Source organism: Lepidothrix coronata, unplaced genomic scaffold (genome assembly GCF_001604755.1).
Source record: "Lepidothrix coronata isolate B3197 unplaced genomic scaffold, Lepidothrix_coronata-1.0 Scaffold143, whole genome shotgun sequence".
Classification (NCBI taxonomy): Eukaryota; Metazoa; Chordata; class Aves; order Passeriformes; family Pipridae; genus Lepidothrix; species Lepidothrix coronata.
The window spans coordinates 1,491,693-1,517,847 of record NW_016690323.1 but is presented as its reverse complement, the minus strand read 5'-3'; the positions used below and the strand labels follow the sequence as shown (position 1 = coordinate 1,517,847).

At 41.1% G+C, this 26,155-nt stretch overlaps 1 protein-coding gene across 1 annotated transcript; it reads left to right on the top strand.

Moving 5' to 3' along the window:
• On the top strand, nucleotides 1-23,197 carry OLFM4 (olfactomedin 4). Its single transcript, XM_017827800.1, has 6 exons — nucleotides 1-104; nucleotides 2,314-2,391; nucleotides 6,009-6,161; nucleotides 12,473-12,685; nucleotides 13,634-13,787; nucleotides 21,829-23,197. Exons 1-6 carry the CDS (start codon nucleotides 24-26, stop codon nucleotides 22,620-22,622), a joined length of 1,473 nt encoding a protein of 490 aa, XP_017683289.1. The 5' UTR covers nucleotides 1-23; the 3' UTR covers nucleotides 22,623-23,197.
• The last annotated feature ends 2,958 nt before the right edge of the window (nucleotides 23,198-26,155 follow it).

Genomic DNA, 26,155 nt, shown 5'->3' with positions numbered 1-26,155 from the left:
TGTCACATCTGCTGGCTGAGAAGATGAAGTGCACACAGGTGGCTGTGCTGCTCCTCATGCAAAGCGTGAGTGTTCTGGCTGGAACAACGACAGCAACTGAAGCGGTAAGATGGGGCTCTCATAACCTGAACTTTGGTGCCTTCTTGTATTCTCACATAGGTTGCTGAAAATTCTTTCAAGGTTGCTGGAAAATTATGAGATCTCTGCATCATTTTAAGAATGGAGAAAGTTTAAAGTATTCCTTCATCCTTCTCCCCAACTAATATATAGGGACTGGGTAATAAACGTAAAAGCGAGGCACAGGTTTAAAGTCAGAGTCAAATTCTGCCTTTGGTTAGATGAGTGCAACTCCCAGTGAGGATCCAAGTCGGATATTAAATGCTCTGTGTAGCTTCTAATTAATTAGCAAGGGCTTATAGCAGGAATAGATCCACATCTTTGATGTAGAAGAAGTTGGGAGGTGGGAGCTTCCCCAGTTTCATGATTGCTGTCATGCTCTGAGACAGGCAAATGAAAGCCATGTTGCGTGGTTTTTGTCGGGTGCTCTCCCTCTTCCTCAAAATACTGTATCTGGTTGGGCAAGAGAAAAGTTCAAAGCAGATCAAATCAATCAGAAAAAATACCACGACAACTCCAAACCAAAGGCAACATCAAATTCAGGGAGGGAGGTAGAAGAGGAAACTTTGAAAAATGTTTTTTTAAAGAAAAAAATTACGGTAGTGAAAGATCATTTTGATTTTGTACTCCTTTTTTTTTTTATCTAAAACTGGGCTTCAATTATTAAAAAAAAGTGTTTGTGAATAGTTTAAAAGGTCTTTCAAATGAAGCAAAGCATTTTGGGTTTTTTTGACCCAAAATAACTGCCTTTTGGTATTTATTAGTTAAAATTGGAGGAAAACCATTTTGGCTCCCTATGAGTCTTTCTGATTTATCTGGTTTAGTCACCAACCAGAAAATTCCTGTGTGCCCCTAGTTATATTTTTTGAAGTTTGAGAGTGCTGTGGATGCAGGCAGTGAAGTCAGCATCTCCTGGGAAGGTGTTTTTATCCACTCCAGGAATGAAGAGTTGCAAAAGTCAAGATGGAGGTGTAAATATATGTTGATAAGCTGAGGATAGAAAGCTTCATAGGGAAGAAATTCCTCCTCAGTCTGCTTAGCTTTAAGCTAGTCCTCAGTTTGTGTAATTTACACAATTTGTGATGCTCCTCTGCCCAAACACTCTTAATTGCTACTAGCTGCCCCCTGTTGTGTACAGTGTAATCATGGAAGCACACAAATGACTGTTCAAGTGGGTTTATTTGACAAACTGTCCCACAAAGCTTGTTTACACTGTGCCACTCAATAGACCTGCCCTTTGCTGGCCATTTGGATTTCTCCACCATTCCCTGGCTCAGGAATACGGTTCCAGCTGGGATTTGGGAAATGCAGAAAGACCCAGCAGAGAGTGTCCTGTTGCAAGGGAAGCCCATTTGGTGTTCTGTCTGTGACACCATTTGACATTGAGGGTGTCTTTCTCCAGTTTCTAGTCTGCCAGAGATTTTGGCAAGACCCTGTTACGGTTGACAGTGTGCTGCACCACGGCAATGCACCGTGCTCTGCACACTGTGTGAGGATGAGGTAACCCACAGTATGGGTGACAGCTGCTCTCCTTGCTGTGGTAGGAAGGCAGACATCTGCCACAGATGAAAGTTAAAATAGATGTATATAGTCTTACTACTTAAAAGGTTCCCAAGGTGGACCTGGCTGTATCCTTGGCAGTGTGGTGCCTTTCCCCAGCACTCCCTCCTCACAGTGGGATGCTGTCACCTCCATGGTGCTAGTAGCAGAGAGGGACATGTTCCCCAGCAATCACAGCTCACACCCTGACAACTTGGTGTGAAAGGTGCAGTGAGTCCTGTGCTGAGAGGCTGGAGCATAAGCTGGGTAGTGAGGTGCAGACATCCCTGCTGGGAGGACAATATTCTCTGGATTTATGGCAGAGGGGCATGGTACTATCTTTTTAGACTGCCATAAAATCTGCCAGGGCTCAGAGTCCCAGCTCCCACCTCCTGGACTGGCTGAGTGTCCCCTGCCTTCCACTGGTCACACAGAGCTTTTCTTCAAGAAGAGGTGTATGTGAAGTGACACTCTGCCCAGGGAAACCGTTGCCTCAGCAGCAGATCAGAAAAGCCAATTAATTTTACAGTTGCTGGGGATGGCTTCCATAATAAAACACAGTGCTCTGGAGCGGCAGGATGGGGCCTAACTGGTGGGGAAGGGATGGTGCCATATGCAGGAAATCACACTGAAAAAAATCTTTCCTTTTCTTTTCAGACCACTCATCTCTATACAATGCTTCCATACCTGACTCAGCCTAGGAATATGAATGGCACACTGCACACTCCGCCAAAGGTATAACCATTACTATGCTTCAACAAAGTCCAGAAAAGAACAAATTTAGGAACTTCTGTCCCATTCTTTAAATGCTACACAGTCACTCAGAGGCTTAACCCTGATACATATAAGCCAGTTAGTCTGTCTGGGAAAAGCATTTATATGTTGTGTATCCAGTATTTTAGGAAGTAGTGAATTTCTAAAATCTTCGCTACTGCTACCATGGCATTCAATGCCTTAAGTCACATCCAAAGCTTTGGCATTAACCTTTTAACTACTGAACTGGACCCCAGACATGAAGCAGATGGGGCCCTGGGGATTTGATGGCAATGTGCCAAACAATTTGGTGATTAGTCTCCCTGCAGGAAGTCTTCTCTCATAAACTAGAACAGGGCCTTGAAACTATTTGCTGAGGAGTACCCATTTCTGATTGCTGGGATTCAGAAAATCTCGATTCTCACTGTTCTACTTCACTAATATATTATCAGCTATTTGCTGATAGAGGGACCCAAATCTGATTTCTGTGCCTTCTCATACAGTGCTTAAGTCCACGGCCTGCAGATTTCAATGTTTGGTTTCTTTCCCTCTCTCTATCAGTGACTGTTTAATAATATGTTTGCCTTGGGACAGATTCAATGGGTTACACTTGCTCTGAATGGTCCTGCAAGCTAGTGTCATAAACAGAGTTCGTTCAAAGAACAGCTCCAGATTAGGTTGGAGATGGTAGACAGCTTGACAGCAGATCTTGTCTAGGCTAGCCAAGTGTGGCACCTGGGATGTGTGGAGGGACCTCTTCTGAAACAGTTAAGTCTCTGACTCCCGTAGAGCATTTAGAAAGTTAAATGGAGTCAGGAGTCTCTCTCTCTGAGTCCGACTAGCAGGACCCAAATCTTATCCATCTCCTTGCCCAGCTGAGGTGGCTTCTGTCCCCGCCATGGTCTCTGTACCTGTCATGTGGTTTCTGTGGATCCCATTCTCTGTCTTAGGATGAGCAAATAGCTGATTCAGAATAGTAAATGTCACTAGGATACAGTGACAAATTTCCTGGTTTTCAGAAAATTGAGTAACTGCTGGCTCCTACTCCCTTTCTTAATTTGAAGGGATGTGGAGAAGGAACATTTCTCATAGCTTCAAATATGTATATCTAACAGCTTAATTTTACAGGCTGAAAGTTGCTGTCAAGTCCTTGCTGTAGGCTAGGACAGTTCACTCTCTTTTAAGCATTCTGTATAAATTATTAAACTTTAAAAAACATACAACTCCATCAAAAGTAGCACACTTCCTCACACATTTTTCTACAGGATGAAGGAAGACATTTTTGTTACGATTGCCATTTGACTGGTATTATATTTTGATTGAAGCACTTACTGACCGAAGGGGCTTTTAACTAAACGTGCCTCTTGGTCTTGTCAGCATCATGATCCCAGTGTCTGCAATGTCAATGGAAGAATGGAAGCAGTTCTGTCTGCTCAGGTTTACTCTTTTGGAAAAACTGTCTCTTGGCTTAGATATAAGCTGCACTTACTGCAGTGAAGCTCTGCCTTCAACTCAAGGCTCCCTCCTAACACAAACGTCAAAAGATAAGGATTGTTTTTCATAGGGAGGTTAAAAACATGAGTTGGAGTTTTTTTGGGAGATCATCTGAATACATTTATGAATTTTTTTAGCACATGAAATAAGCAGGATAAATCTAGAAAACTTACTGCTATATACAGTAAAGACTGTAGTTTATAGCAGAGTGTACAATGTATACAAAGGTGTAGCACACACTGTGCAGTACACTCTCTCTTGTAGACATATGCACATATTTGTGGTATACACAGAAGGAACAGAATACAATACCTTCCATATAAAAATTAGCATGTCAGTGTGCAACATTCTAAAAGAAGGTCCCATGTACTCACTAAGCCACATTTATTTCTTCTTTTGGTTCCCCCCATCTGTTTCTTTTGTTATTGCTGAGCAACTTGCCATCCCAATCATGCCCATACACAGAGGACTCAGAGATGCAGAAATGTCTGACTTAGGAACTTATTTTTCATATTTTACATATTTTACATACTTGTAGCCACATCTTCGAAAATACTTGGAAACTTAGACATAATATGTAGTGTGTTCTCAGTGGGATTTTCAGAAATGCTTTGGTAACCTACCTGGCAGGGAAATCAGTGGAAGTTATGTGCTGGGACATTCTGGAATGCTTCTTTTCATGTTAAATGTCTTTTGCAGTCTGTCTATGAGTGAAATTTTAAGACCTGTGGTGCTTGAACAACACAGATAAAATGACTTTTCACGCTTTCTTTCAAAATGAGATGCATGTTGTTTGTTGTGACTGCAGTAAAGAGGTTGCCAGAAGTGTGAACTGTGATCATTCCTGCTTGCTGCTGTTCTCTTTTTGGGCTCAAAGATCAAGACAGCTTTGCTGCTGGCCATCACTGTGTGTTCTGCACTGGTTTGTTGGTGAGGATGTTAGTTGAAATCACTGTGAAAAAGCAAGAGAAGAAGTGCTGAAATGTCAGCTTTCAGGACATAGTTTTGTTGTTTGCTTATTTAAGAGGGAGAGAAAAAGAGAAAACACATGAATAATACTGGTATTTCTGCAAGGCAGGAGGAGAGATTATAGAATGAAGCATGTTTAAAGAGTAAGTCTGTAGCTTTAAAATATGCAGCTGCATTGAAGTGTGTGCTAGAATATTTTAAAGTAACATCGAATATCTTTATTAAGAAATTTGTGATAGGTTTATGAATTGGGAAACATTTTGTGAGCAAACAAAAAAGAACTGCTCCAAACATACTCAGTATTCAGCCCAGTATTTATAGAATATAGTGTGCTTTGACTGTAAATTATGGCAAGATCATGAATTTCCAGCCTTGACCTTTTCATACCTCATACACATTGCTCCAGTGATGATGCTTTGAGCATGCAGACAACTGGGACAAGGCAATTCATGCTAATGGCACGGTCAATAGCTTTGCCAGCTATTCACAAAAATGGATGGGTGGGCTGTGATGTGTGGGTGTTACGAGCAATATTTTGTAGGAAAATAAGAACCTCAACCTTAGGCCAAACCTGCATATTTAATTCATCACCTTTCAGTGGTGTATAATTAAATATATGTCTGTTTGCTGTGGCTGGCTAAGAAACTTCAAATGAAAGATTTTTCTTTTCAAAACTTTCTCTGTTACTAGTTCTACTTCAGTGCTTTCTTCTCTATGGATGGAAATGACTAGATTATTTGATCAATTTAGATTAACAGAATAGTAAATATAAGACATAAATTACTGAGTTACTATTTTCCTGCTGTTGCCCACTTTTCTATCTGCTGGAAAAGTTATTTCATTATGTTAGAAACATTGTCCATAAGATTGGGAAAGTCAGGACTATTATAGGCCTCTGTTTTTCTAATGGTAAAATCTTTACAGCAGTATTTGACTATTTTTAGAGAGATTTGTAACACTGAGTCATAAAAATTGCTAGATATTTTGAGTTCTTTGGAAGAAAAAGGTGAAAGCTGGCTAGTAATGAAGTTATTGATCTCATGATTGTCGCAACTCATATTAATGCCAGACATTATAAGGTACTAATTGTAGAGAAGAATATTAACACTTTTTTTCTTACCAATTTGTTATTGCAGCTCTTTGCCAATGTATCCGGCTCTGTGGATGATGAGGGAACTTGCCAATGCTCTGTGTACCTGCCGGATACCACCTTTCCAGTGCAGAAGGTTGAGCAACTGGAAATTATAGCCACAACACTCTCGAAGAAATTTGAGACAGAGCTTTCTAAAGTAAGGTGTTCTTTTCTCTTAAAAATAACAGTTGCATCTTTCCTGAAAAATGGTTGCCTGTGAAAAAGTACAGCAGTCAGCACTTTTCTGTGGTGTGTCTTTCAAACCATGGGAAACTGGGCTCTGTAAGAACAAGGAGAAAGGTGATTAAATCTCTAATCTTTGACATTGTAGCATGTCATACATTTGAATATCCTCCTGTCTCTTTTCTAGGCCTTTGCAGCTAGAGACATATGGTATTTTTTGGAAGAATGACTATGTTTTTCCTCTTTTGGCTCAGTTTTACTAGTTTGTGATTGCTACATGATGCTATAGGAAGCCAAGCCTCCTGCTCTTTCATGTGTTATTATTTGTATCAAGCCAGCCAGATTGTAGGAAGGCAATGAAGGGAAAGAGGAGAAAGGTCACCACAGGCCAGAGTGAAGAAGTAGGTGAATATTTGCCCCTTCGCTGATTCTGCTCTCACAGATAAAAAAATAAAATAAAAAAAAAATCAAATATCTTCCTTGTCAACATCTGAAGCTGTCACAGTGAGACTGCTGAATTATGCATTTCTGTTGAAGACAAACATACCTTACACTGCTTTGGCTGCTTGTTTCATGAATTGAGATCCGTTTTTTTGAGGAACTCAGGCAAACCTACACATGCTGGAGTGCACTGGGTGAACTGTGTGTGAAGACAGAACTCTGCCTTTTATTTTTTATAGTGAATAAATATTCAGGATTCAGATTAGGTGCCCAGCAGAAAGTGTTTTCTTCAGAAACCAAGCATCTTAAGAAATGAAGTGTCCTTGAATTAATCAGCAGAAAAGGGAAAGCATTAAATTATAAATTCTAATCATTAATATTCATAACCCTCCTCTGGTATAATCAAGAACAGATAAGAAGTTATGCATAAAAAACACAACAACAGGCATGGGATCCTGTGGTAAGATCTTTCAGTTCAAACTGTGTGTTTTGAAAGAACTGGAGCTAACAGTGTAAAACATTCAGCTGTCAGCAGGCATATGAAGGACAAGTTGACAGAAGTCCCACTGCCTCCAAGCACAGGAATTACCTGATCCCTTGCAGCATGGAGGTGTAGCTCAGAGTTAATGAGCCATGAAAATCACTGAGATTTCAGATCCCCATACAGTTCCCACTGTGGTCATTTGAAACTAACTGCATTGGAACAGGATCAGGGGCATGATTCCCAGCCAAAAAATTGGCATGATTCGTCAAGGTGCTTGTATACCACCTTTCCCAGTCACTTGTCCTGGCGTGACCAATCTCTTACCAGTACTTTCCTCAGAATGGTGCATGATTCCTTTATCTGAGTGCCGTACAGGTATGTAGAGCATCTCAAGTGCTGCTTGACCTCTCCATGTGGACAGTCTCAGATATCCTTTGAATTCAGACATCATGCTTATACATAAACATAGGTTGCTATAGATACCTAAAATTAGGTGTATGGATTTGTACCTGAAACTCACCTCTAAATTCACGGCAAGCTGAATCCCTACCCTAGACATTAATGTCTAGGTTGCCAGCTGGTGTCAGCTGGTGACAACTGTGTTGTCATCCTTCGGTGCCCAGCAGTGTACCACAGTGTAGACACTGACCTCAGCTTTCAGTTCTCACTGCAGACAGTGAAAATTCTTGACCGTACTCAGGCTTCACTGAATTTCATCCTGTCGAGACCAATCCACCAAGCAGTGTTACAATGCATCAAGTTGAAGTGTGACGTATACTTCAGTGTGATACGGGCAAAGAGACACTTTGGGTCAGAAATTAAAATGAACAGATTGCGTTTTGGTGTAACTTTATGCGCACAAGATTTCTCAGTTATAATGTGGATTTTTTTGTAGGAAGAAGAGAGCTGTCGAGCATGGCCCTATTGAGAACTGAACTTAAGTACTCTGAGATCTTGTAATGCATCCCCATGCTCAAAAATTCTTCATGTTTTCCATGTGGAAAGAATCCTCCTTATGCAACTCTGCATATTACTTTAGTCATGATAATACTCATAGAGAGAAGGAAATAATAAAATGGAGGAAAGCCAAGCATTCAATATTGATCACTATTAGAAATGATCCAGAGCAAATTCCTAGGGAATTTCATTCAAACATAACCCAGTCTCACCACAACAGTGTGAATTTCTACTGAATGCTTCCTTTTCTGACTCTCAGAATCCATGCTTTAGTTGCTCTTCTGAAACACCCTTTGAAACTCATGGAAACTTTTCCTGGGTAAGAGCTGCAGGATTGGACCCTCTTAAGGATGATTTCCATGCACTAGAAGTCCCAGAAAAACAGCCTGATTGACTCATTAACCTTTTGCCTGATTGTTGGTTAATTCAAAAAGCAAGGGGGTCCTTTTATAGAATCAGCAGGCAAGGAAGCTTGCAGATAAAGAGATGCTCTCATGTGCCAAGTGAGTACAAACCATAGGCTGAAAATACCAGACTAATTTTTCCTCTGTCACATCAACCTTTGCCAGCATAATTATGATTACAGAAGAAAATTAACCTTTTAAAGCAAAGCAGTAATTGGCTGCTCCTCTCAATAGAAAAGGGGAAAGGACACTTCCATAACAGGGATGGATCAGCACGTGGTCACAAGGAGACAAAATGCCTTTCAGAATATGGCTCACAATGGCCACAACATCCTCACATAACCAAAACAGGAGGCAAAAGCATGCTTGCCCTCTGCTTTGCAAAACCGGTTAACCTGTAATGGAATTTTTCTCTGTCTCAGGAGGCAGACTGCCAGCCTTGCTCCTTATGGACCTACAGAGTGCAAGCTTGCCCAAAGCTAGTGTCCTGGGCTGAGTGATTTCATAAAGTTGCTGGTTTTGTCATTTCTTTCTTATCTTCTCTCAGTCCTCCCACATTTTGCCTTTTACATCTTCATCCTGCACCTTTGTTCCCCCTTCTGTACTCTTCAAATGCATACTGGAGAAGTGTCTTTTTGCATGCTGCAAAACCTGTTTTGATAAATACCAATTGCAGGTAAATGACACAGTAAATGAGCATTGCAAATTTTTCCTGCCCTTTTCATTACATGAAGGTGACAATGCTTGGAAAGGAGGAAAAAACTGAAACTGAGGATTTTTTCCCCTATATATACCTCACATGACTCCATTCCCTTCCTATACAAGGCTAACACAGGCCCTATGCACTCATCATACCCTACTTTAGGCTTTATGATAAATGTGACTGCAATCAGTACTAGTTATTGGTCTGTATTCTTAAATATAAGATATGCACAAAATTTCTGTGCCAGCCTGTCAAGAGACAATAGCCAGTCCCTAGCAGGGAGATGCAGTGGAAGAGCAGGGATTACAAGCTGCTTAAATCTATCTGCCAATAAAAGAACAACATCATGTTCTTTTTTCAAATGATATTTCCAAAGTACGGAAACTCCTAAACCAGATCTGAGCAGGTGGTGATTTCCACGCAGGGCATTGCTATGCTTGACGTATGTACTGGATTTGTCTGAAAAAGCAGTATAGACCTATTAGAGCAGCACTGCTGAGAAAATTTTATTTGTCCAATAATTCGCCAGGGGAGATATTAGCTTAAGTTCATTGTGATGCTGGTGTGGCCCTGCAGAGTGATGGTGCTAGTTCAGGCTCAGCTGTACTCTGCTGGATGGTGTTGACGTGTCCTTAAATGACCTAGATGGTTGACTGAGTGAAAATCTGCTAATATGGGAGGAGAACTTCAGGTCTGTGTCCTGCAGCATTCTGCAATCAGTGCTGAAATAACTATGTATGCCTTGTTCCAGCTCTCAGCATTTTGTCCAGGCTCTGAGGACCCTGGAGAAAACTTCACATTCATAAGTTTTTCACTAATGAATAGCCAATACTAATTCCAGCAGCCTGTTTATTTCAGTGGTTTATGGATTCGTATCGCATTATTATTACCAGTATTACTGTGAGAAATGTTATTAATACCTAGAGAGGTTTCCTAATACCTCTATGATATACATAGCTTCACCTCTATGATTTACATCGCTTCACACAGCACTGCCATTTTGTTCAAACATGGGCTTGCTTTATATTTCTCGGGCTGCACTAATATATTCTTTCTTTTTTGTTGTTGTGCAAACTCTAGACACATATTGACATTTGAAAAGTTTTTTTTTGAAGATCTCTTTCAACTCCAAACTGATTTTGGTGATCATTGAAAGTGTGAGGTCCAACTACCTCTGGTTTTTCCAAGAGCATTGTTTAGTTCTTACTGTTCCCTACCAAACAGATGATGGTGACAGCTAGGAAAAGGATCCCAGTTCTTGGCACTGTTGCCAGCCAGTTACAAGGAACTAGGTCTAAGTCTTGGTAGGCTATTACTTTTTATTCTTAATTGCAATAAATAGCTTGAAGTTACCCTGGCTTGACCTGGGAGATCTAGAACATCCAGTGCTATTAGTCAGGGTGCTACAGCTTGTGGAGACAGTTTCGAGCAGCTCAAAGTCTGGCTGCTTCTTTAGAACAGAAGACCTGTTTCAAACTCTGATTTAAATACATGGAACTAAGCAACCTTAGTTTTGGTGTATACTATGTATGTGCATGCAGAGGTTTTGTAGTGGGTTCTTTAAGATTTATAATGTAGTTGTGCCACTATTTGAAAATCATACTTTTGAACAGAGGATCTACTCTTACACTTCTTCTCCTTAATTCACATCACTAAATAACTTATGGACTTAATGGATCCTTTCTGCCCTTCATGAATTTCCGTGCCATGAGCTCCCATACCTCCTCTTTGGTACACAAGGGATCAAATCAAAATTGAAAGGAATTATTTGATAAATATGTTTTTTTTTGGGTCTCAATCTCAAGGGCTGGTGCCAGAACAGAAAAAGGGAGGATTCATGGTCTTTACACTATGACAGAATCTTTGATGACATTTCAGAGACAATAGGGAAAAATACTGACTTTTATTTAATATTAGGGGCCCCCTGGTGGTCTAGTGGTTAGGATGCGGCGCTCTCACTGCCGCAGCCCGGGTTTGATTCCCGGTCAGGGAACCCCTCCGGGCAGATGGAGCTCGTCAGCCTTGTAAGGCAATCCATCTAAGAGAAGGTCACTCTAAACAAACCTACGTCCTGAGGACCTCGCTGCCACCGTCCAAGCTTCGCTCGGCCCCGGCAGTTGAACCTCAGGATTAAAGAGTGGGCTCAGTTCAGCGCACACTGGGTCTCACCTAAAAAATCCACTGCGCAGGCTCGAAGGGTTAATGACCTTTCCCAAATCTTCGTTTGCGAAGACTGGCCATATCATTTAATATTAAGATAATGTGAAAATACTTGAGAAGAAAATCTTTCAGCTGAAGAAATAATAGTTATGGAAACAACAGTGCTCTAGAGAGAGGCACACATACCATCTCAGAGTATAAATACGGAATTACTAGTGCAACAAACTAATTATATTTATGCTTCTTATTTTTTGTGATATAATGATATTGATTTAAGGGAAAAGAGACATGACTTTTATGAAGCATATGGGAGAGAAATTATGTCTCTTTACCAAAGTGTTAAATTTTGAGGACCTAACATTTCTAAGGGAAGTCTCAAATCCATATCACATTCTTAACATTCTGCATCACAATGCTTGTGCTGTGACCTTTACCTTCGCAGATATATGTGTGAAAATATATTTATCTGGACAACTGCTTAATGGTTCAAAGACTGAAAAGGCTGCTATATAAATTACTTTAGCTAAAGCCCACAATATATTTTACACTTTCCTTAAACGAGATTTGATTTTTAACACTGTGTTCAAACATTTTCCCCCTGTCTAAAGACAAACATCAAACCAGTATTGCCAATGTTTGACACAATTCGAATGTACACAGGGTAAAGTCCTATTTGGATTCAAAGTTAATAGGAAATGAAGCTGAAAAGCTTGGGAATCCTTTGTGGCATTTTCCAGCCTCCTCTGGTTGCTTTTGAGAGATAATACTCTGTATATTTCCTAATAAAATTTTCACCAACAGAAGTTCTTGGCATACTGAGGATAAAATTAGCGTACAGAGACAATATTGGCAAAGAATTAAAAAAATGGAAGACTCTGAATAATATTCTGCCTTCAGTTATCCCCAGGCATTCCTGAGGGGATTTTGTGAAACTGCCAACAATAAGCGAGGGTTAAATTTCACATTTTTTATGTATGTGATGAGAATTTCATTTACGTAGTTTATGTGAAGAATATATATGTCAAGTTTGTGAAAGCTATGCATAGGGCACTCAGAAATATAATAAAGATGTCAAACAGTCTTGTCTTATTTGCTAACCTGGACTTAAATATGTATCTCTTTTTTCTTTCTTTAAGGTTAGAGAGTACTCAAAAAGGATTGAACTGTATCAGCAGCAAATTCTTAATCTAACCATCAGAGTGCAGCACATGGAGGAGGGCAGTATATCCTACACAGAACTGGACTTCCAGTTACTGAAAGTGGAAATCAGTGACCTAGAGAAACTGGTCACTCAGCTGAAACCCAGCCTTGTTGGAAGCAATGTCATCATTGAACAAATATATTTGGAGGTATTGTCAAAGACTTAATTAGCCACAGAGGGTTCAAATATACAGTCTATTCTCTCTTTAGTGTTTAGGTTGAGGAAATGTAGCCTGTCTCTACTGCAGCCGGTGGAATTATTTTAGCATTTCATCAACATAAATTAAAAGAAAACTTGACCTTAAACGTGTTAAAGTCTTATTCCTTGATAAGAAAAGATAAGCACAGAAAAGTAAAGAAACCCAAAACCAAATGGAGACCACTCCATTTTTGCAGAATATCTGCCTGAAAGTTAACAGTGTTGTGTAGTGTTAAGCACACAAGCTGATGAAATTACTATAATGAGTATTAATTTACAGACCCCCATGCTTGAAAGCCTCTGTGTTTTAATTCAGATAATTAAAAAATCAGCTTCTGGTTGCTAGGGCAGTGGCCCAATCAATATGAAATCAAGACGTGGGAAAGACTATCACCTTCTCAGCTGACTATAAATCACATTTTCAAAACTGTAGTTAATCACTCACCTAGAGAGAATAATTACTTCAGATGGATAGTGAAATATCACTTTCTCCATTGTTCTCTAGATCATCAAGTAGGTGATTAAAACCATTATTTATCTTTGCAAATAAAATTTCCAGATACTTTTGTAAGGCTGGAATAAGTACTTTCTATATTTAATAGCTACTACTTGCCTGTGACTTACTGGCTATTTTTTTACTAAGTATAAAATAACACTATATTTTTGCATTCTGTTATACAACTTAGTCTTAAAGCATTTCCTTGTGTTCACATACCTCTGCTGGAAATGTCAAGTTTAGGCTGGCAGGATAAGGCCTATTCTTAGGATATTTTTTAAAACCTTTTTCTGTAGTGCCTTCTGTGTTGTAATCAACCCTTCTGTATTGTAATCAACCCTGCCTGCAAATACCTGTACAATAAAGTTGACAACAAGCTTGTTCTGTTTTTTTCCTCTCTAGATCACAAATCTGACTATACTGGTAAATGAACTAGAATCACTGGACAAAAACAATGTCCTTGCAATTCGTCGACAAATTACGTCCCTGCAGAAACGACTGAAAGAGTGTGAAGAGAACGCAAACAAAACTACAGTACCCCCTTATTTCCCACCAGGTAAGCATATCACATAAGAAATAACATAATACATAGTTAGAACAGTTTCCCTTTGTTAATATTAAATACAATTGTAATGATAACCCTTAGCTGTCTTGAGTAGACAGCTCCTATTAGTTTCAGCAACGGATTCAAATGGAAAATGAAGGCAGGAGTCAAACTCTTATAGACACAGTAGCTGTTTTCAACTGGAAAAAGTTGTAATCTTCCTCTCACCTATAGTGCAAAAAGCAAATCTGTACCCCTCTTCTCTTTTTTCTGTGGGAAAGTATGGGTTTTGTTCTAACCAGCTTTGATTTTTAATAGTTTCTGTGAAAGTGACCTGTGACATGGCAATATTGCTCTAATGCTGCTTGGGAAATGTGTGAGCAACAGTCGATGTACAAAAGCTGTTGGCATGTAAGCAGCTCTGGGAAGGTAACCTTGCATTAAGATTACTTTTGCTTCACAGGCAAAAGATTCTTCTAAAACAGAACATCAAGAGACTTGGAGGGAAATTCCGGTCTCAGGGAAGTAAGTGGGAGCTGTATTACTGCTTTCAGTGGAACTAGGATTTTATCATTTTCTTAACTAGGAAAGGTTATATTCTGGGGCCTGGATCAGTGGCTCCCAGAGTGCAGTTCATATAATGGTGTCAACAGTCACAAGGTGTGTGGTAATTAGTTTTTAACCAGAGTAACTTTTGTCTTGACATTGTGTTCAGTTTGAAAAATCACACTGTGAGTGAATCACAGTCTGAGAAATTTTGAGAGTCAGATATGATACACTGGAGCAGACCATTTAGGAAACTCTAGTTTAGATATGCCAGGTCAAGCATCCCACTTGCTAAGAGACAAGAGGATTTATCAAACTGTGTTGATCCCCTGAGTGTTTTATACACAGGGGGTTCCTTTTGGCAGAGTATTTTAAGAGCAAAAGTGCTGTGTTGTATACAATACACAGGGGAAGAATCTTGCTTTTTCACATAAGCTGGTTAGCAATCAGCTAGAGGAGCCTATAAAAAGGACAAGTAGTGTCCTGCTTGCAAGGAGCACAGATTTGTACCTATCAGCATTTACCTTTCATCACCTTGAGGTCAGCTAATTCAAATATCTCATTGGAAAAGTGAGAAGCAGAAATACAAGCTTCCCTTAGGGTGAGCAGCTCCTCATTGGGTCTTCATGGTGGTGCAGGCAGTTGCTGCTTTTCTCTGACAGAATGTATGAGTAACACCTTGTCTGGGAATCAGACAGGAGACAAAGACAAAACAAAAACCTGTATTAAAAAATCTCAAAGCCCTTCTCTGCCTCTTAAGGAAGGGCTTAAAATGTTTCAATGACAAAAAAAACTACATGAAAGGCATCTTGCTGATTTATTGAGGGTGATGGTGTGTGGAAAGAAACAATCTTGTTCTCTTCAAGCCTACAGCAAACCTTTGTTTTGGTGAGAAAGTACTGAGCTTTGGAACAAGAATACTGTTTCCTTCCATGAGTGAAGAAGGAAAGGGCTGCTTTTAGGTCTGGGTGGTTGGTGTGTCTGGGGGACACAGCAGCTTTTACTAAGTGGGAAAGGGAGGACAACACTTCACAGTGCAGCTCCATGCAGGGATAGGCAAGTCGTGTCTAGAGCAGGATGATAACTCTGGGATGGATAAATGTAACTGCAACGAATTGTGACCGTAATAGAATTATTTGCCATTGTTTCTCAGGGCATGGTAGGGAGATGGATAGAGTTTGTCTGGGACCAAAATGGTATTGCTTTAGCATTGTCTTATTCCCAACTGGTGAGCCAGCTAGCTTATGCACCCTTGCATTGTAGCAGAAATAACCAAGGAGGTCAAAATCCTACCTGATATAACAGCTTCCAAAGACTTACTAGCACTGACGTCAGCTGAGGACAGCCTCTGGTGTTGTCTGTGAGTTTGTCTTCTGTTCACAGCAACAGGAACCTGGGAGGGGTTCCTGTGTGTGTGAGCGTATTGTCACGGCCTCCTTAAGGATGAGGGCGACCTTTAGGGTAATCTCTGCGGCTGGCACAAAGGACTGGCAGAGAAATTGCTGCAGGCTGGCAAGTTTTCTTTGTGATGGGAGATACCAGCTCTACAGATAACCCAGGTGTTATGTAGGCTCAGATCCTTGCTAATCCATGCAGGACTAGTATATAGCATATGCATAGACTTTGTGTGACTCATGGGGAGCAACTCTCATCTGTGCAGAGAACTTTGTAGAGCAACTACATGTCCTGCAGACTGTATCTGAAAACACACAGAAGTAGTAAGATGTGATTGCTTAGGACGATGAAGTAAGTATCTACGAGGGCTGCATTTTCTAGTTGGTCATTTTGAAGTCTTGGCATGGATGCTCACACCTAAACCTCTGAAGCTCTCTAGCACTCATTTATGTGTTTGAACACAATTTCCATATGTTTTCTTGGCAAGCTTGAATGCCTTGAATTTCTGCCAAACCATTTGGCCTTGCCCTGCTTTTAGTTCATATTATATTTATAAAGTTTGTATTAAACTGACTCTTTGTCCTGTTTTCAGATTGCTTTTTCTTTCCCCCTTCATCCTCTCTCCTGCATGTCCTGGGTATGCAATGTGAACTAGAGAGACCTTGGCTAATCCCTAAGATGTCTAAGATTATGAGTCTAAAGGCAAGTTTAATTAAAGCTTCTTGCTTTGCATTGCTGTAGTACGCAGCCCCTCTGACTCTGTCCCCCAAGGCTTTTGCTGCTGTATTTCTCAGAGTGAGCAGGCCTGTTCTCAAGCAACATAACAGAAACAAATCACTTGTTTCCATTTGCCCTGCCGTCTGACTGGAGAGGTGGGTGTTGAGTGTTGAGTATAGTTAATCATCCCCCTCATCATCGCTGGCTTTCCTATCTACAATGATTCCTGGCATCTCGCTCCTTACCACTCCAGTGGGAAGAAATATTTATCCATTTGTTTTCTTTTGTGCTGATCTCATGTGGCTGCATTGGGTAGGTATAGAGAGGAAAGACCTCAGGATGGTTCTTTGAGTACTGCAGAAGATTTTATGTCACATCTCACTGAAATAATCTGAGAGAGGGAGAGAAGTGAGTCGGGTGAAACTCAAAGGCAAAATAGAAAGAAAAGAAAAAAGGAGCAACGCTGGGTTTTTTTCTGGCTTTTATACACTCAGAAATTAAGGATTTCAAGCTACTGGTGAATATGTCTCAGCAGGAGGAAAACCTGAAGTAGCCTAATGCTGAAACTCACGCAATTCTATTGGAGTCTTACAGTGATTTCAATTTACCTATGACCCAAGTTTTCTGTGTTTTTTGAGTAATTTGGGTTGTGTTTTGAACTGAATACATCCATCCACAAAGAGAGAGACATGCCTAGATGTGAAGGAGCAAGATTCAGGATGGGAACAGTTCCAGGCATGGAGGAAGATATACAGCAATTGACAGGACTTTATTATACGGACTTTACAGTTTTTATGTGCTTATAAATATACACATTGTGTGTTGCCCCTATATTTATATTTCTCAGGCGTGCCCAGGCATACCTGCTTCCCTGCTCCCTGCTTCCCTGCTTCCCTCTCTGACTGGCCAGATAAGCTGCAGAGAGGAGCCAGCCTCCACTCGCCCTTTCCTTCCCCGGCTCCTCCCATGTTCCTCCCCCTTTTGCCTGTGTCCCTATGCTGGTTTGTTCACCTGTTTGTCTGTCTCATGCCTCCACCCCATGTTCTAGCACTTTCCCCGCCTGAACTGATAAAAAAATCCCCTGCACGCCTCAATAAAAGATTCCATCTGCACACCTACCTTGTCTCCGGATCCATCCGTGCTGTGTCACGGCCCCATCCCCCCTCGGACCCTGGCACCTAGAAGCACCAGAAAAGAGCTGGCCAGTCTTTCTCTCCAGGACTTCCTGAACTGCCCCTGGAGACACATGCATTTCTCCACTGGCAGTGAAGAGAGCCGAGCTAAGGGAGCAGAACTTATAGTTGCTTTAAGGCAGGTCAGATGAACTCCAGCCCTCCCTCCACCTCATCTGCTGTTACATGTTGCCAACACAGGTCTTCTTTGACAGCTGTCAGCCTGTATCTGTGCCCCGTGATACTGGTGAAAGACTGGAGTGTCTTTGTTTGTCTTCCTATGTCAGTGAGACAGTAGGAGACAGGATGAACCTTTCCCTTAGAGCTGTCTTCTGTATCTCAAGTCCTAGTAAGGCTGGTAACAGCTCACATATCTGGATGCAGTGGTTCATCTGATGGGACAGGAAGGGTGCACATCTGGTGCTTGGGTGCACGTGTGAGAATATAGAACCATCCTGCTTCTGGTCTCTGTGCCCCTCGTGGGAGTTCCTTTAAATGTGAGTCCCACCTTGTTTCGTGATCTTTGGCTTGATAGGCCAACTGTGGTCCCTTCTCTTCTGCAATCAGATGCAGCTGCTTGGTGGGAGGAGGCTGCTGGAATGTTTTCCTGTATTGTTGGAGTGAGAAGCTGAAGTGCTCTGCCAGTGCTTCAGAGTGAAGTGGGTAAAATGAGACCCAACAGGATGTGTCTTACGTTCAGTTCTGCAGCCTGTTAGCCAAGCAATTCAGACTCACTCCAGTCCTGACAATTAGGTGTCAGCTCCTTTTCTGATAAATCAGAAGGATTAGGAGACAACTGAGCTGAGATACTGGTTCTTTGTGTAGGGAGGAGAAGTATACATGTATGTACTTATGTTAGTCCTTCCCTTGTCTATTTGCTACATTAGCATGAAACAGAGGAAGGCAAAAATACCAGGGCATCATTTATCAGTGGCCCAAAATGGTGGAGAAAGGAGTTAAAAATCTGAAAGTTTGAATAATGCATATGGATTTATTTCAAGTACCTTCTAATATTTACAAAATTACATGACACTTTGTTTCCTTTGTGCATTTTTTCCCCACAAGATCCAGACACAGAGGCAAGTTTAGATTAAATAAACAACAATGAATTCTTCTGAACCTGTGTAAAAGACGAATCACCCCTGACTATCACAGTTTTAAAAAAAAAAAAAAAATTATGTGAGAATTTTTTCAAGGAATCAAAATCAAGCACATTCTCTATAGAAACTGCAGACAATTTTTGATGTCATTAAAACGGAACATGCTTCTAACTTTATTTTAATAATTCATTATTTCATAAATAAAAACCAAACAAGTGTTCAGCAGAGAGATCTCTTTAAGGGGAGAAATAATAATTTATTATTTCTTTTGTAAAAAAAGGTCTCTCTGCTGAACACACGTTTGTTTTTTATTTATGAAACAATGTATGAATTATTAAAATAAATCTGGAATTGTGTTCTGCTTAATGGCATGAAAAATTGTTTGAGGTCGCATATAGATGAGCTTAGCAGTGCTCCACTACCTGCAAGCTTCGGTGCTATAGTTTTCTAAACAAATGAAGAGTTTTAGAGCACTTAATAACCATTTAATTCTGAGGTAAGTTTATTGTGATTTAAGCACAGTAATATATTCAATAGGTCACCAGCTTTAAAGAAGTCCTCATGCCAGAGTTATACATAATAGAGATATAAGAAAAAAACAGTTTCAAATGATTTATGAAGTCGGCAGACTGCAAACCATTTTGCTGCCTTAGCTTTCTTCCTTTGCATGAGCTGAGGTATAAGCACCTCCAAATGCTGGTATCTGTGCCAAGTGCTGAGGCCACATTACCAGACATGCTACTGCCATTTCCAGAGATACAGCCTGGACAGCCATACAGCAGTGCCTGCCTTGTGTGCTATATTTGGAAATGAGATTTCTGCTCCAGGGCCTCATCCTTTGTAAAGCACTTAAGTGAATGCTTAAATGCTCATCTGCTCTGAGCCAGGAATGCTGATTTGTGTCGATTCTTGGTGGTACAAAGAGAAGCAGTATTCAACCGGGGTCATGCCATGTTTCAGCTGCAAGAATCTCAGGACACAAAAGGGTCTGGGGGAGGAGATGGGATTGTTTACAATTCATGTCACCCTCTCTGCCATCAGCTGGACACTCAGTGATGAAGAGCCGCTCTCATGGGCAATACTGACTCCAAGGAAGTTGCCAACATGGCCTGGGGACACAGGGATTTAGCTCAGCATAGTGATTAATATAAAACTGCTCCTCATCTTCCTCACAGATGTTGAGAGGAGGCTGCAGGTGAGTTGCCTGTCCTTCAGGTCACAGGTCACAGGTCACAGTCCTTAGCACAAGACTGCACAAAACTATGAAGAATGAAGGTGTAAAGTAGGGGAAGCAAAGAAATACTGCATTTTGATTGAAAAAGAAGACATGAAGAGCTTCAGTGCCCAAATTGACTTTACACATTGGCACAAATGTTACTCACTTGCTTGGACATTACTAACACTCAGAATACAGGTTTCCTTGTCCCAGAGGCACAGCATCTTTCTTCTGGGCAAAACAGATCAGAAAGAGGTTTCTCTGCATTTGCAACAGTCCATTTTTTTCACCAAATATCTTGTTTACCAGTGTTTTTCCAAGTACAGTGCTTCATATTGGTCTGTCTCTATGTTTCCTTCTATCTGTGGAATGGACTGTGATGTCTTTGAGAACAAAATGTCTCCTAGTTTTTTTCTATCAATGGGTTTAGGAAATTCCAGTTCTTCTTCATAAGTATTGTCTGGCCTTGCTTAGGGATGGTCAGCTTTGAGGACAAAAGGTAAATTCTTTCTCTGTTATTTCTCTTTCTTCTTTGTGATAAGACAGAAATTATTTATATGCCAGACATCACTTCATATGACTGAGCTTATGAGCCATTCTTTTCGTAGAAGCTGTAAGAAAATGCATGGTTCCCATGCAAAGTATTAAAGCCTCAAAAGATAATCTTGACTTTCATCATTGACGCCATAGCTGGCAGTGCATGGATTTCCTGTGTTGAGGGAGTTATTATTAACATCAAACAATTGTGGTCATTAATTTATTCATTAATTGATGTGGGAGACTTGGGTCTATTCATGTTATACTCCATCTTTAATAAGAAAGACTGTCTGATGTCTAGCGTGCCCTAATGAACTGGGAAACATTGAAATACCACTAAGCTTGTGAGCTGGTACCAATCACTTGACATCTCTGTCTCCATTACCTCAGGGGAACACACTCTTACAAAGAAAAATCTGGGACACTTTTGTGACAGTAGTAAAAAAAGCTGATATTAACATTTGGAAAAGCGCATGCTAGTTTTTGCCAGTGGCAGCTTCAGACTCATCATCAGCCCATGAACATTTCTGAGTGCAGGATTTTTACCATCAGTGACTTATAATACTGAGAATTTGTCAGGAAATAGGAAAGTCACTAATTCACCATAAGTAAAAGGAAACTATTTCTTGTATTTAAATTAAATTTTCCATGATCCTGAAAATGGTTTTGCTGTTGATATGTGTAAAACAAAGCTGTTCTGGTTCAGCTTGAAGTCGTATTTTTTTCCAAGTCACCTCACATGAAAACTCAGAGTAATATCAGTCTACATTTCCTGGGCTGTGATTGTTACTGTCTGCAGATTTCTTTGAGGGCCTGAGGTAGAAGGCACCATGTGGCTGTGACGCACTGTTGTAAAGCTGTGATTCTGACAGCAGAATGCTAATCTGAAATGTGACTCTGGAATTACTGCTGCTGCTGCTGCTCCTTCCTTCCTCTTTTTTCCCCATTGCCCAAGCTTTTGGTTCCACTGAGGTAGAAAATAACCTAAAATGCTTCTGAACTTGTATTTTCCAAGGGATCTCCTAGTGTATCAGGCTGGCCAGCATCAAATGGGTAGAAATAGAAATCTGTCCCTTGTATGGAACAGCACAGTGAGGACTTATTTTCTTATTCTTCAAATAACTGTAATGATATGTACTCTGTTTTCTGTTGTTAAATTTTTTGACTCAACTTGGAACACTGAGTGCCATTCAGTTGCTGACCTTAGCCCAAAAGGAAGCTTTTACACATGAAGCTATTCATTTATGTCTGTGTTTTGCCACAAAGCTAATCTCTAGTAAACCCAGTCTAGAGGCTATGGTCTGCAAAACCTCTCTCCTGGTAATGACATTTGGAAAATCTGTTTGCTTTTTTTTTCTCTTTAATTGCAGGTACCTGCATTCACCGTGGACTGCTGAATGTCAGCCAGCCCTATGTGGTAAAGCTGAACTGGAGAGGATTTTCCTACAAATATGGCTCCTGGGGTAGAGATTACTCTCCCTCTAATCCAGAGAATGAAGTCTATTGGGTTGCACCATTGAACACAGATGGGAGATACTTGGAATACTACAGAATTTATAATTCCTTTGATAATTTGCTGCTGTTTAAACCCACGTATGAAAGTAGAATAACCTATGGGGAAGGAGGTGGTGCTGCTCTTTATAATAACTATTTGTACTATCATGCTTATGGTTCAAGATATATGGTGAAGCATGATATAAAAAGAAACACACAGGTTTTGAGGAAAGAGCTTCCAGGTGCTGCTATTGGTAACCGTTTCTCCTATGCAGGTGTAGCATGGCAAGACATAGATTTTGCCGTGGATGAAAGTGGGTTATGGGTAATATATTCAACAGAAAATAATGTAGGCAACATTGTGATTAGCAAACTCAATGAGACCACACTTGATGTGCTAAATACTTGGCAGACAAGACAGTACAAGCCATCTGTTTCCAATGCTTTCATGTTATGTGGTGTTCTTTATGCCACAAGGCCATTGAACACTAAGAAAGAGGAGATCTTCTACATGTATGACACGAATACTGGCCAAGAAGATAGAATTAGTGTCATTATGGATAAAAAGTTAGATACAATCCAGAGTATTAATTATAACCCCACAGATCAGAGACTGCATGTTTACAATGATGGTTACCTTGTAAGCTATGATGTGACCTTTCAGCCTTAGTACCCTAGTGATATATGCATGTGATAAAACTGGCAGCAGCTAAAATGAGAGACCCATTATGCCTTTAAACGTGCTATTGCCAGTTTAGAATTCATCTGGTCTGATGTACTGTGTCTTTGGGTGTCATATAGTTACTTATACTCTTTAAAGGGATTGCCTGCTCTGTTTGTTGCTAATATTGCTGGCAGCGTTTGGCAGTACTGGGTTCTTTAGGTTTTGATTGGTGTTTATGGATGCTCGGTGCTTTACAATTGTCCTGCCTCTGAGGGTTGCTTTTGTGTATAGATTTAGTGCATCTTGTTTGCAGAAATAGCTGGGCACAGCCTGTCTATTGACCAAGAAGCTAGTTACCCACTGGTTTGCATTTGTCAGAGTAACACAGGCAAGGCACTCAGAAACTGAGAATGAATTTCCACTTATCTTCATCAGAGTGAAATAAGGCCCCTTCTGTCCCACTCTGCTTTATCTAATAATTTCTTGTGTCTAAACCTGGTCTTACGAATGTCTTACTACAATTCAGTCATGTACTCCATTTTCCTGACAGTACAAAGCAAGAGACACTCTTTTCCTTTCCTTTATGCTCTTATAAGTTGATGCAAATCCTTCTATTGACTTTATTGGCCACAAGCAGCTCTTGGTATATATAATGCATTGCCATAACAGACATGTTATTAGATGTGCCTCTTTTCAACATTTTTGCCATTCTGTAATTAGATTCCTGAGAGCCTTGTTAGTCTAGGGTCCAATTTGTTCTATGGGTAATTCTATCTTATAGCAAAGTAAGAGAAAACAGGAGTCTGGTCAAACTAATTGAATATTATGATGTGGTTTTGTTGTTTGTTTTTTTTTTTAATGGGTATTGTGTGATAGTTTCTGAGTATGTGCATTGTAACAATGTCTTATTTTCATAATTTCAGAAATTCAGAGCTCTGACTAAGAAAGCAGTTCATGTGGTTCATTTTGTGCTTTTACATATGCATCTGTGTCTGTGCCCTCTGATAATCACAATCAACACATATACAACTGATTGTTTTTGTTTTAATAAAAAAAATATTTCAAAGAATCTCAGTTGTTCTGTAGAGGCATTTAAAGCTGCTTGGTAACTTCTGTGATGCAACAGTAAGCCAGGGTACCAAATGTTTGAAATAGAATCACTGCACTCAACTTGGACTCTGTATGCTTAGGTAGGAACAACACAATGGTGTGAATCTGTATGTCAACAAGTACAAAAGGGGGGCTTTATTTCCCTGCACAGAAATATGGTGGTTAGGGTAACACTTCTCTGCCAAGCTGAGATGTTACTCAAGATATTGAAGATATCAGATGAACTGATGATATGTTTTGAATCCAGGTGCTGCCACTTACCAGGTATCAGTATCTGTTTCTTGTAAACCTGTGAAATGAATTTGAAAGCCATGGAGGTGTTGGTGCACTAATCAGATCAGGCAGTACAGGCAGGACTGCTGTGTGAATAATCTGTAACAGCACAAATAAGGATTTGGCTGAGAAAGGAAGAAGAAAATAGTGCAAAAAAATATTTTTTCCCTCTTTATCTCTGTGTGTCATGGAAGGTGAGCAGCTCTCCACTTATTATCAAGAAATGCCATCAGTGTGGGCCTTGAGGCTCCTCAGCTCATCACTGCTTAGGGAGGGAGTTGATGTTAGCATGTAAGTGACTTATTCTGGTGAATTGACAGTGGTACTCAAATCCTTCCTTCAATGTCCTTAATATTTCAATGCCTTTAAGCTGAAGAAAGGTTCATTTAGATTAGATATTAGGAAGAAATTCTTCATTGTGAGGGTAGTGAGACTGGAACGGGTTGCCCAGGTAAGTTGTAGATGCTCTATCTATGGAAATGTTCAGGGCTAGGTCAGATGGGGCTCTGAGCAACCTGGTCTAGTGGAAGGTGTCCTGCCATGGAAAGGAGGTTGGAACTAGAAGATCTTTCAGGTCCTTTCCAGCTCAAACCATTCTGTGATTCTATGATTCTGTGATGCTTGGGAACAGTTTTCTCCCCTTTGGAAACCTCTGTCAGCCTGGAATGGAGGCTTCCACTTGAGGTTGGGATGCTGTGACTGCCCGCCATGTTCATTTACAGTGTGATCCAGACCCTGTATGACTTGGCACCAGGTTCTGGATGGATGTCACTGAGGTGGGAAGATTGTGACAGTAGCCATCTCTTCAGGTTACCACTCAGTGTCACCGCAGAGAAGATAAACCACAACTGGGTTGGACGTCAGTAGCTCAGCACCAGAATGAAAGCAGAAACATCCCTGAACTTTCAAAACCTTAAAATATGTTGTGTAGAGGGGCTGGGTCAGGATGTTTTGGTGCTGACAAGGCTGAGCTTGTCCTTTGATTTTTGTCCTGAGCTAATATTTCTCAGGCAGTAGGTCCCAGAGTGCAGCTGGGACTCCCAGCGGGTCTGTTAGGGCAGGCCTGGCAGCCAGGGCCGATCCCACTGCCCTGGCCAGGATCAGGGCAGCCCTGGGGCACCAGGGCAGCCTCAGCCCCAGGTGTTGGGCACCTCTGCGGGCAACAGGCTGAGGCTGGGCTATGACATTGGGCCCATCGGTGGGCCAGGTTCCATGGGGCCCATGGCTGGGCAGGGCAGGGCTGCGGGGAGCTGGAGATTGGCCCTGCTGTGCCATCACTGGTTAGGGGCTGATGGCCCTGGGGGCTGACATGGGGTCCTGGGCAGGGGTGGGGGGAACCCCAGTGGGTGGGCACCTGGGGCAGCGAGGCACATGAGTGCCCCTGGGGCACTGGCAGCTGGCAGTGCTTATGTTAATGTTATAAGAGGTTTTGCAGAGTTGTAGAATGACCACTGTCCTTTTAAAAAACAGAAAAAATAAAGGCAAAAAATGACTTTATTTCAGGTCTTGGACTATTGATTTGGCATCCCCCATGGAGGTTTTGGGGTCTATAAACAATATTGAACATAAATAGTGCCTGCCACAGAGCCTGGAGGAGAGGACATCTGTCTGCATGGTGACATAGGGAACTGCAGTACAGGGGCTTAGATGCAATTTCGCTGATGAGTGGTTTTCACACTACCTAACTCAGGTCACCTAAGGTGGGAAACTCGGCTCTGATCCATGCATTGATGGCATGTGGGGAGAGAGGGATCTTCTGCAAAGGAGCACTTCAAGAAGAGGGAGTAATACATCTTTTCACTTCTTCCCTTAGACCTGTCCTTTGAGGCCTTTGTTGAAGGTGGTTCAGTAGAGTTGGCTATTAAAAGTAAAGCTCGTTCTTAAGCTGTCCATGGCACACAACCTTGGGTAGACTTCATTAGATATCCCTGTTGCATCCTCTCCTGTCGCTGGTGCTACCTCTGCTTTATTTGGGGGATGTTTCCTCCTCTTCTTCCACCTTGGATGTGGAGAAGACCTCATCCCCATGCTTCCCAGTAAGGACTCTTACTGGTTTGGTGGCTCTACACCATTTCTTGAGAAGGTGTTTGCCTGCACTGACATAAGTTTCTCTCTGACCCTTTTCACCCAGACTTTCCTAACACCCGCTGACCTTG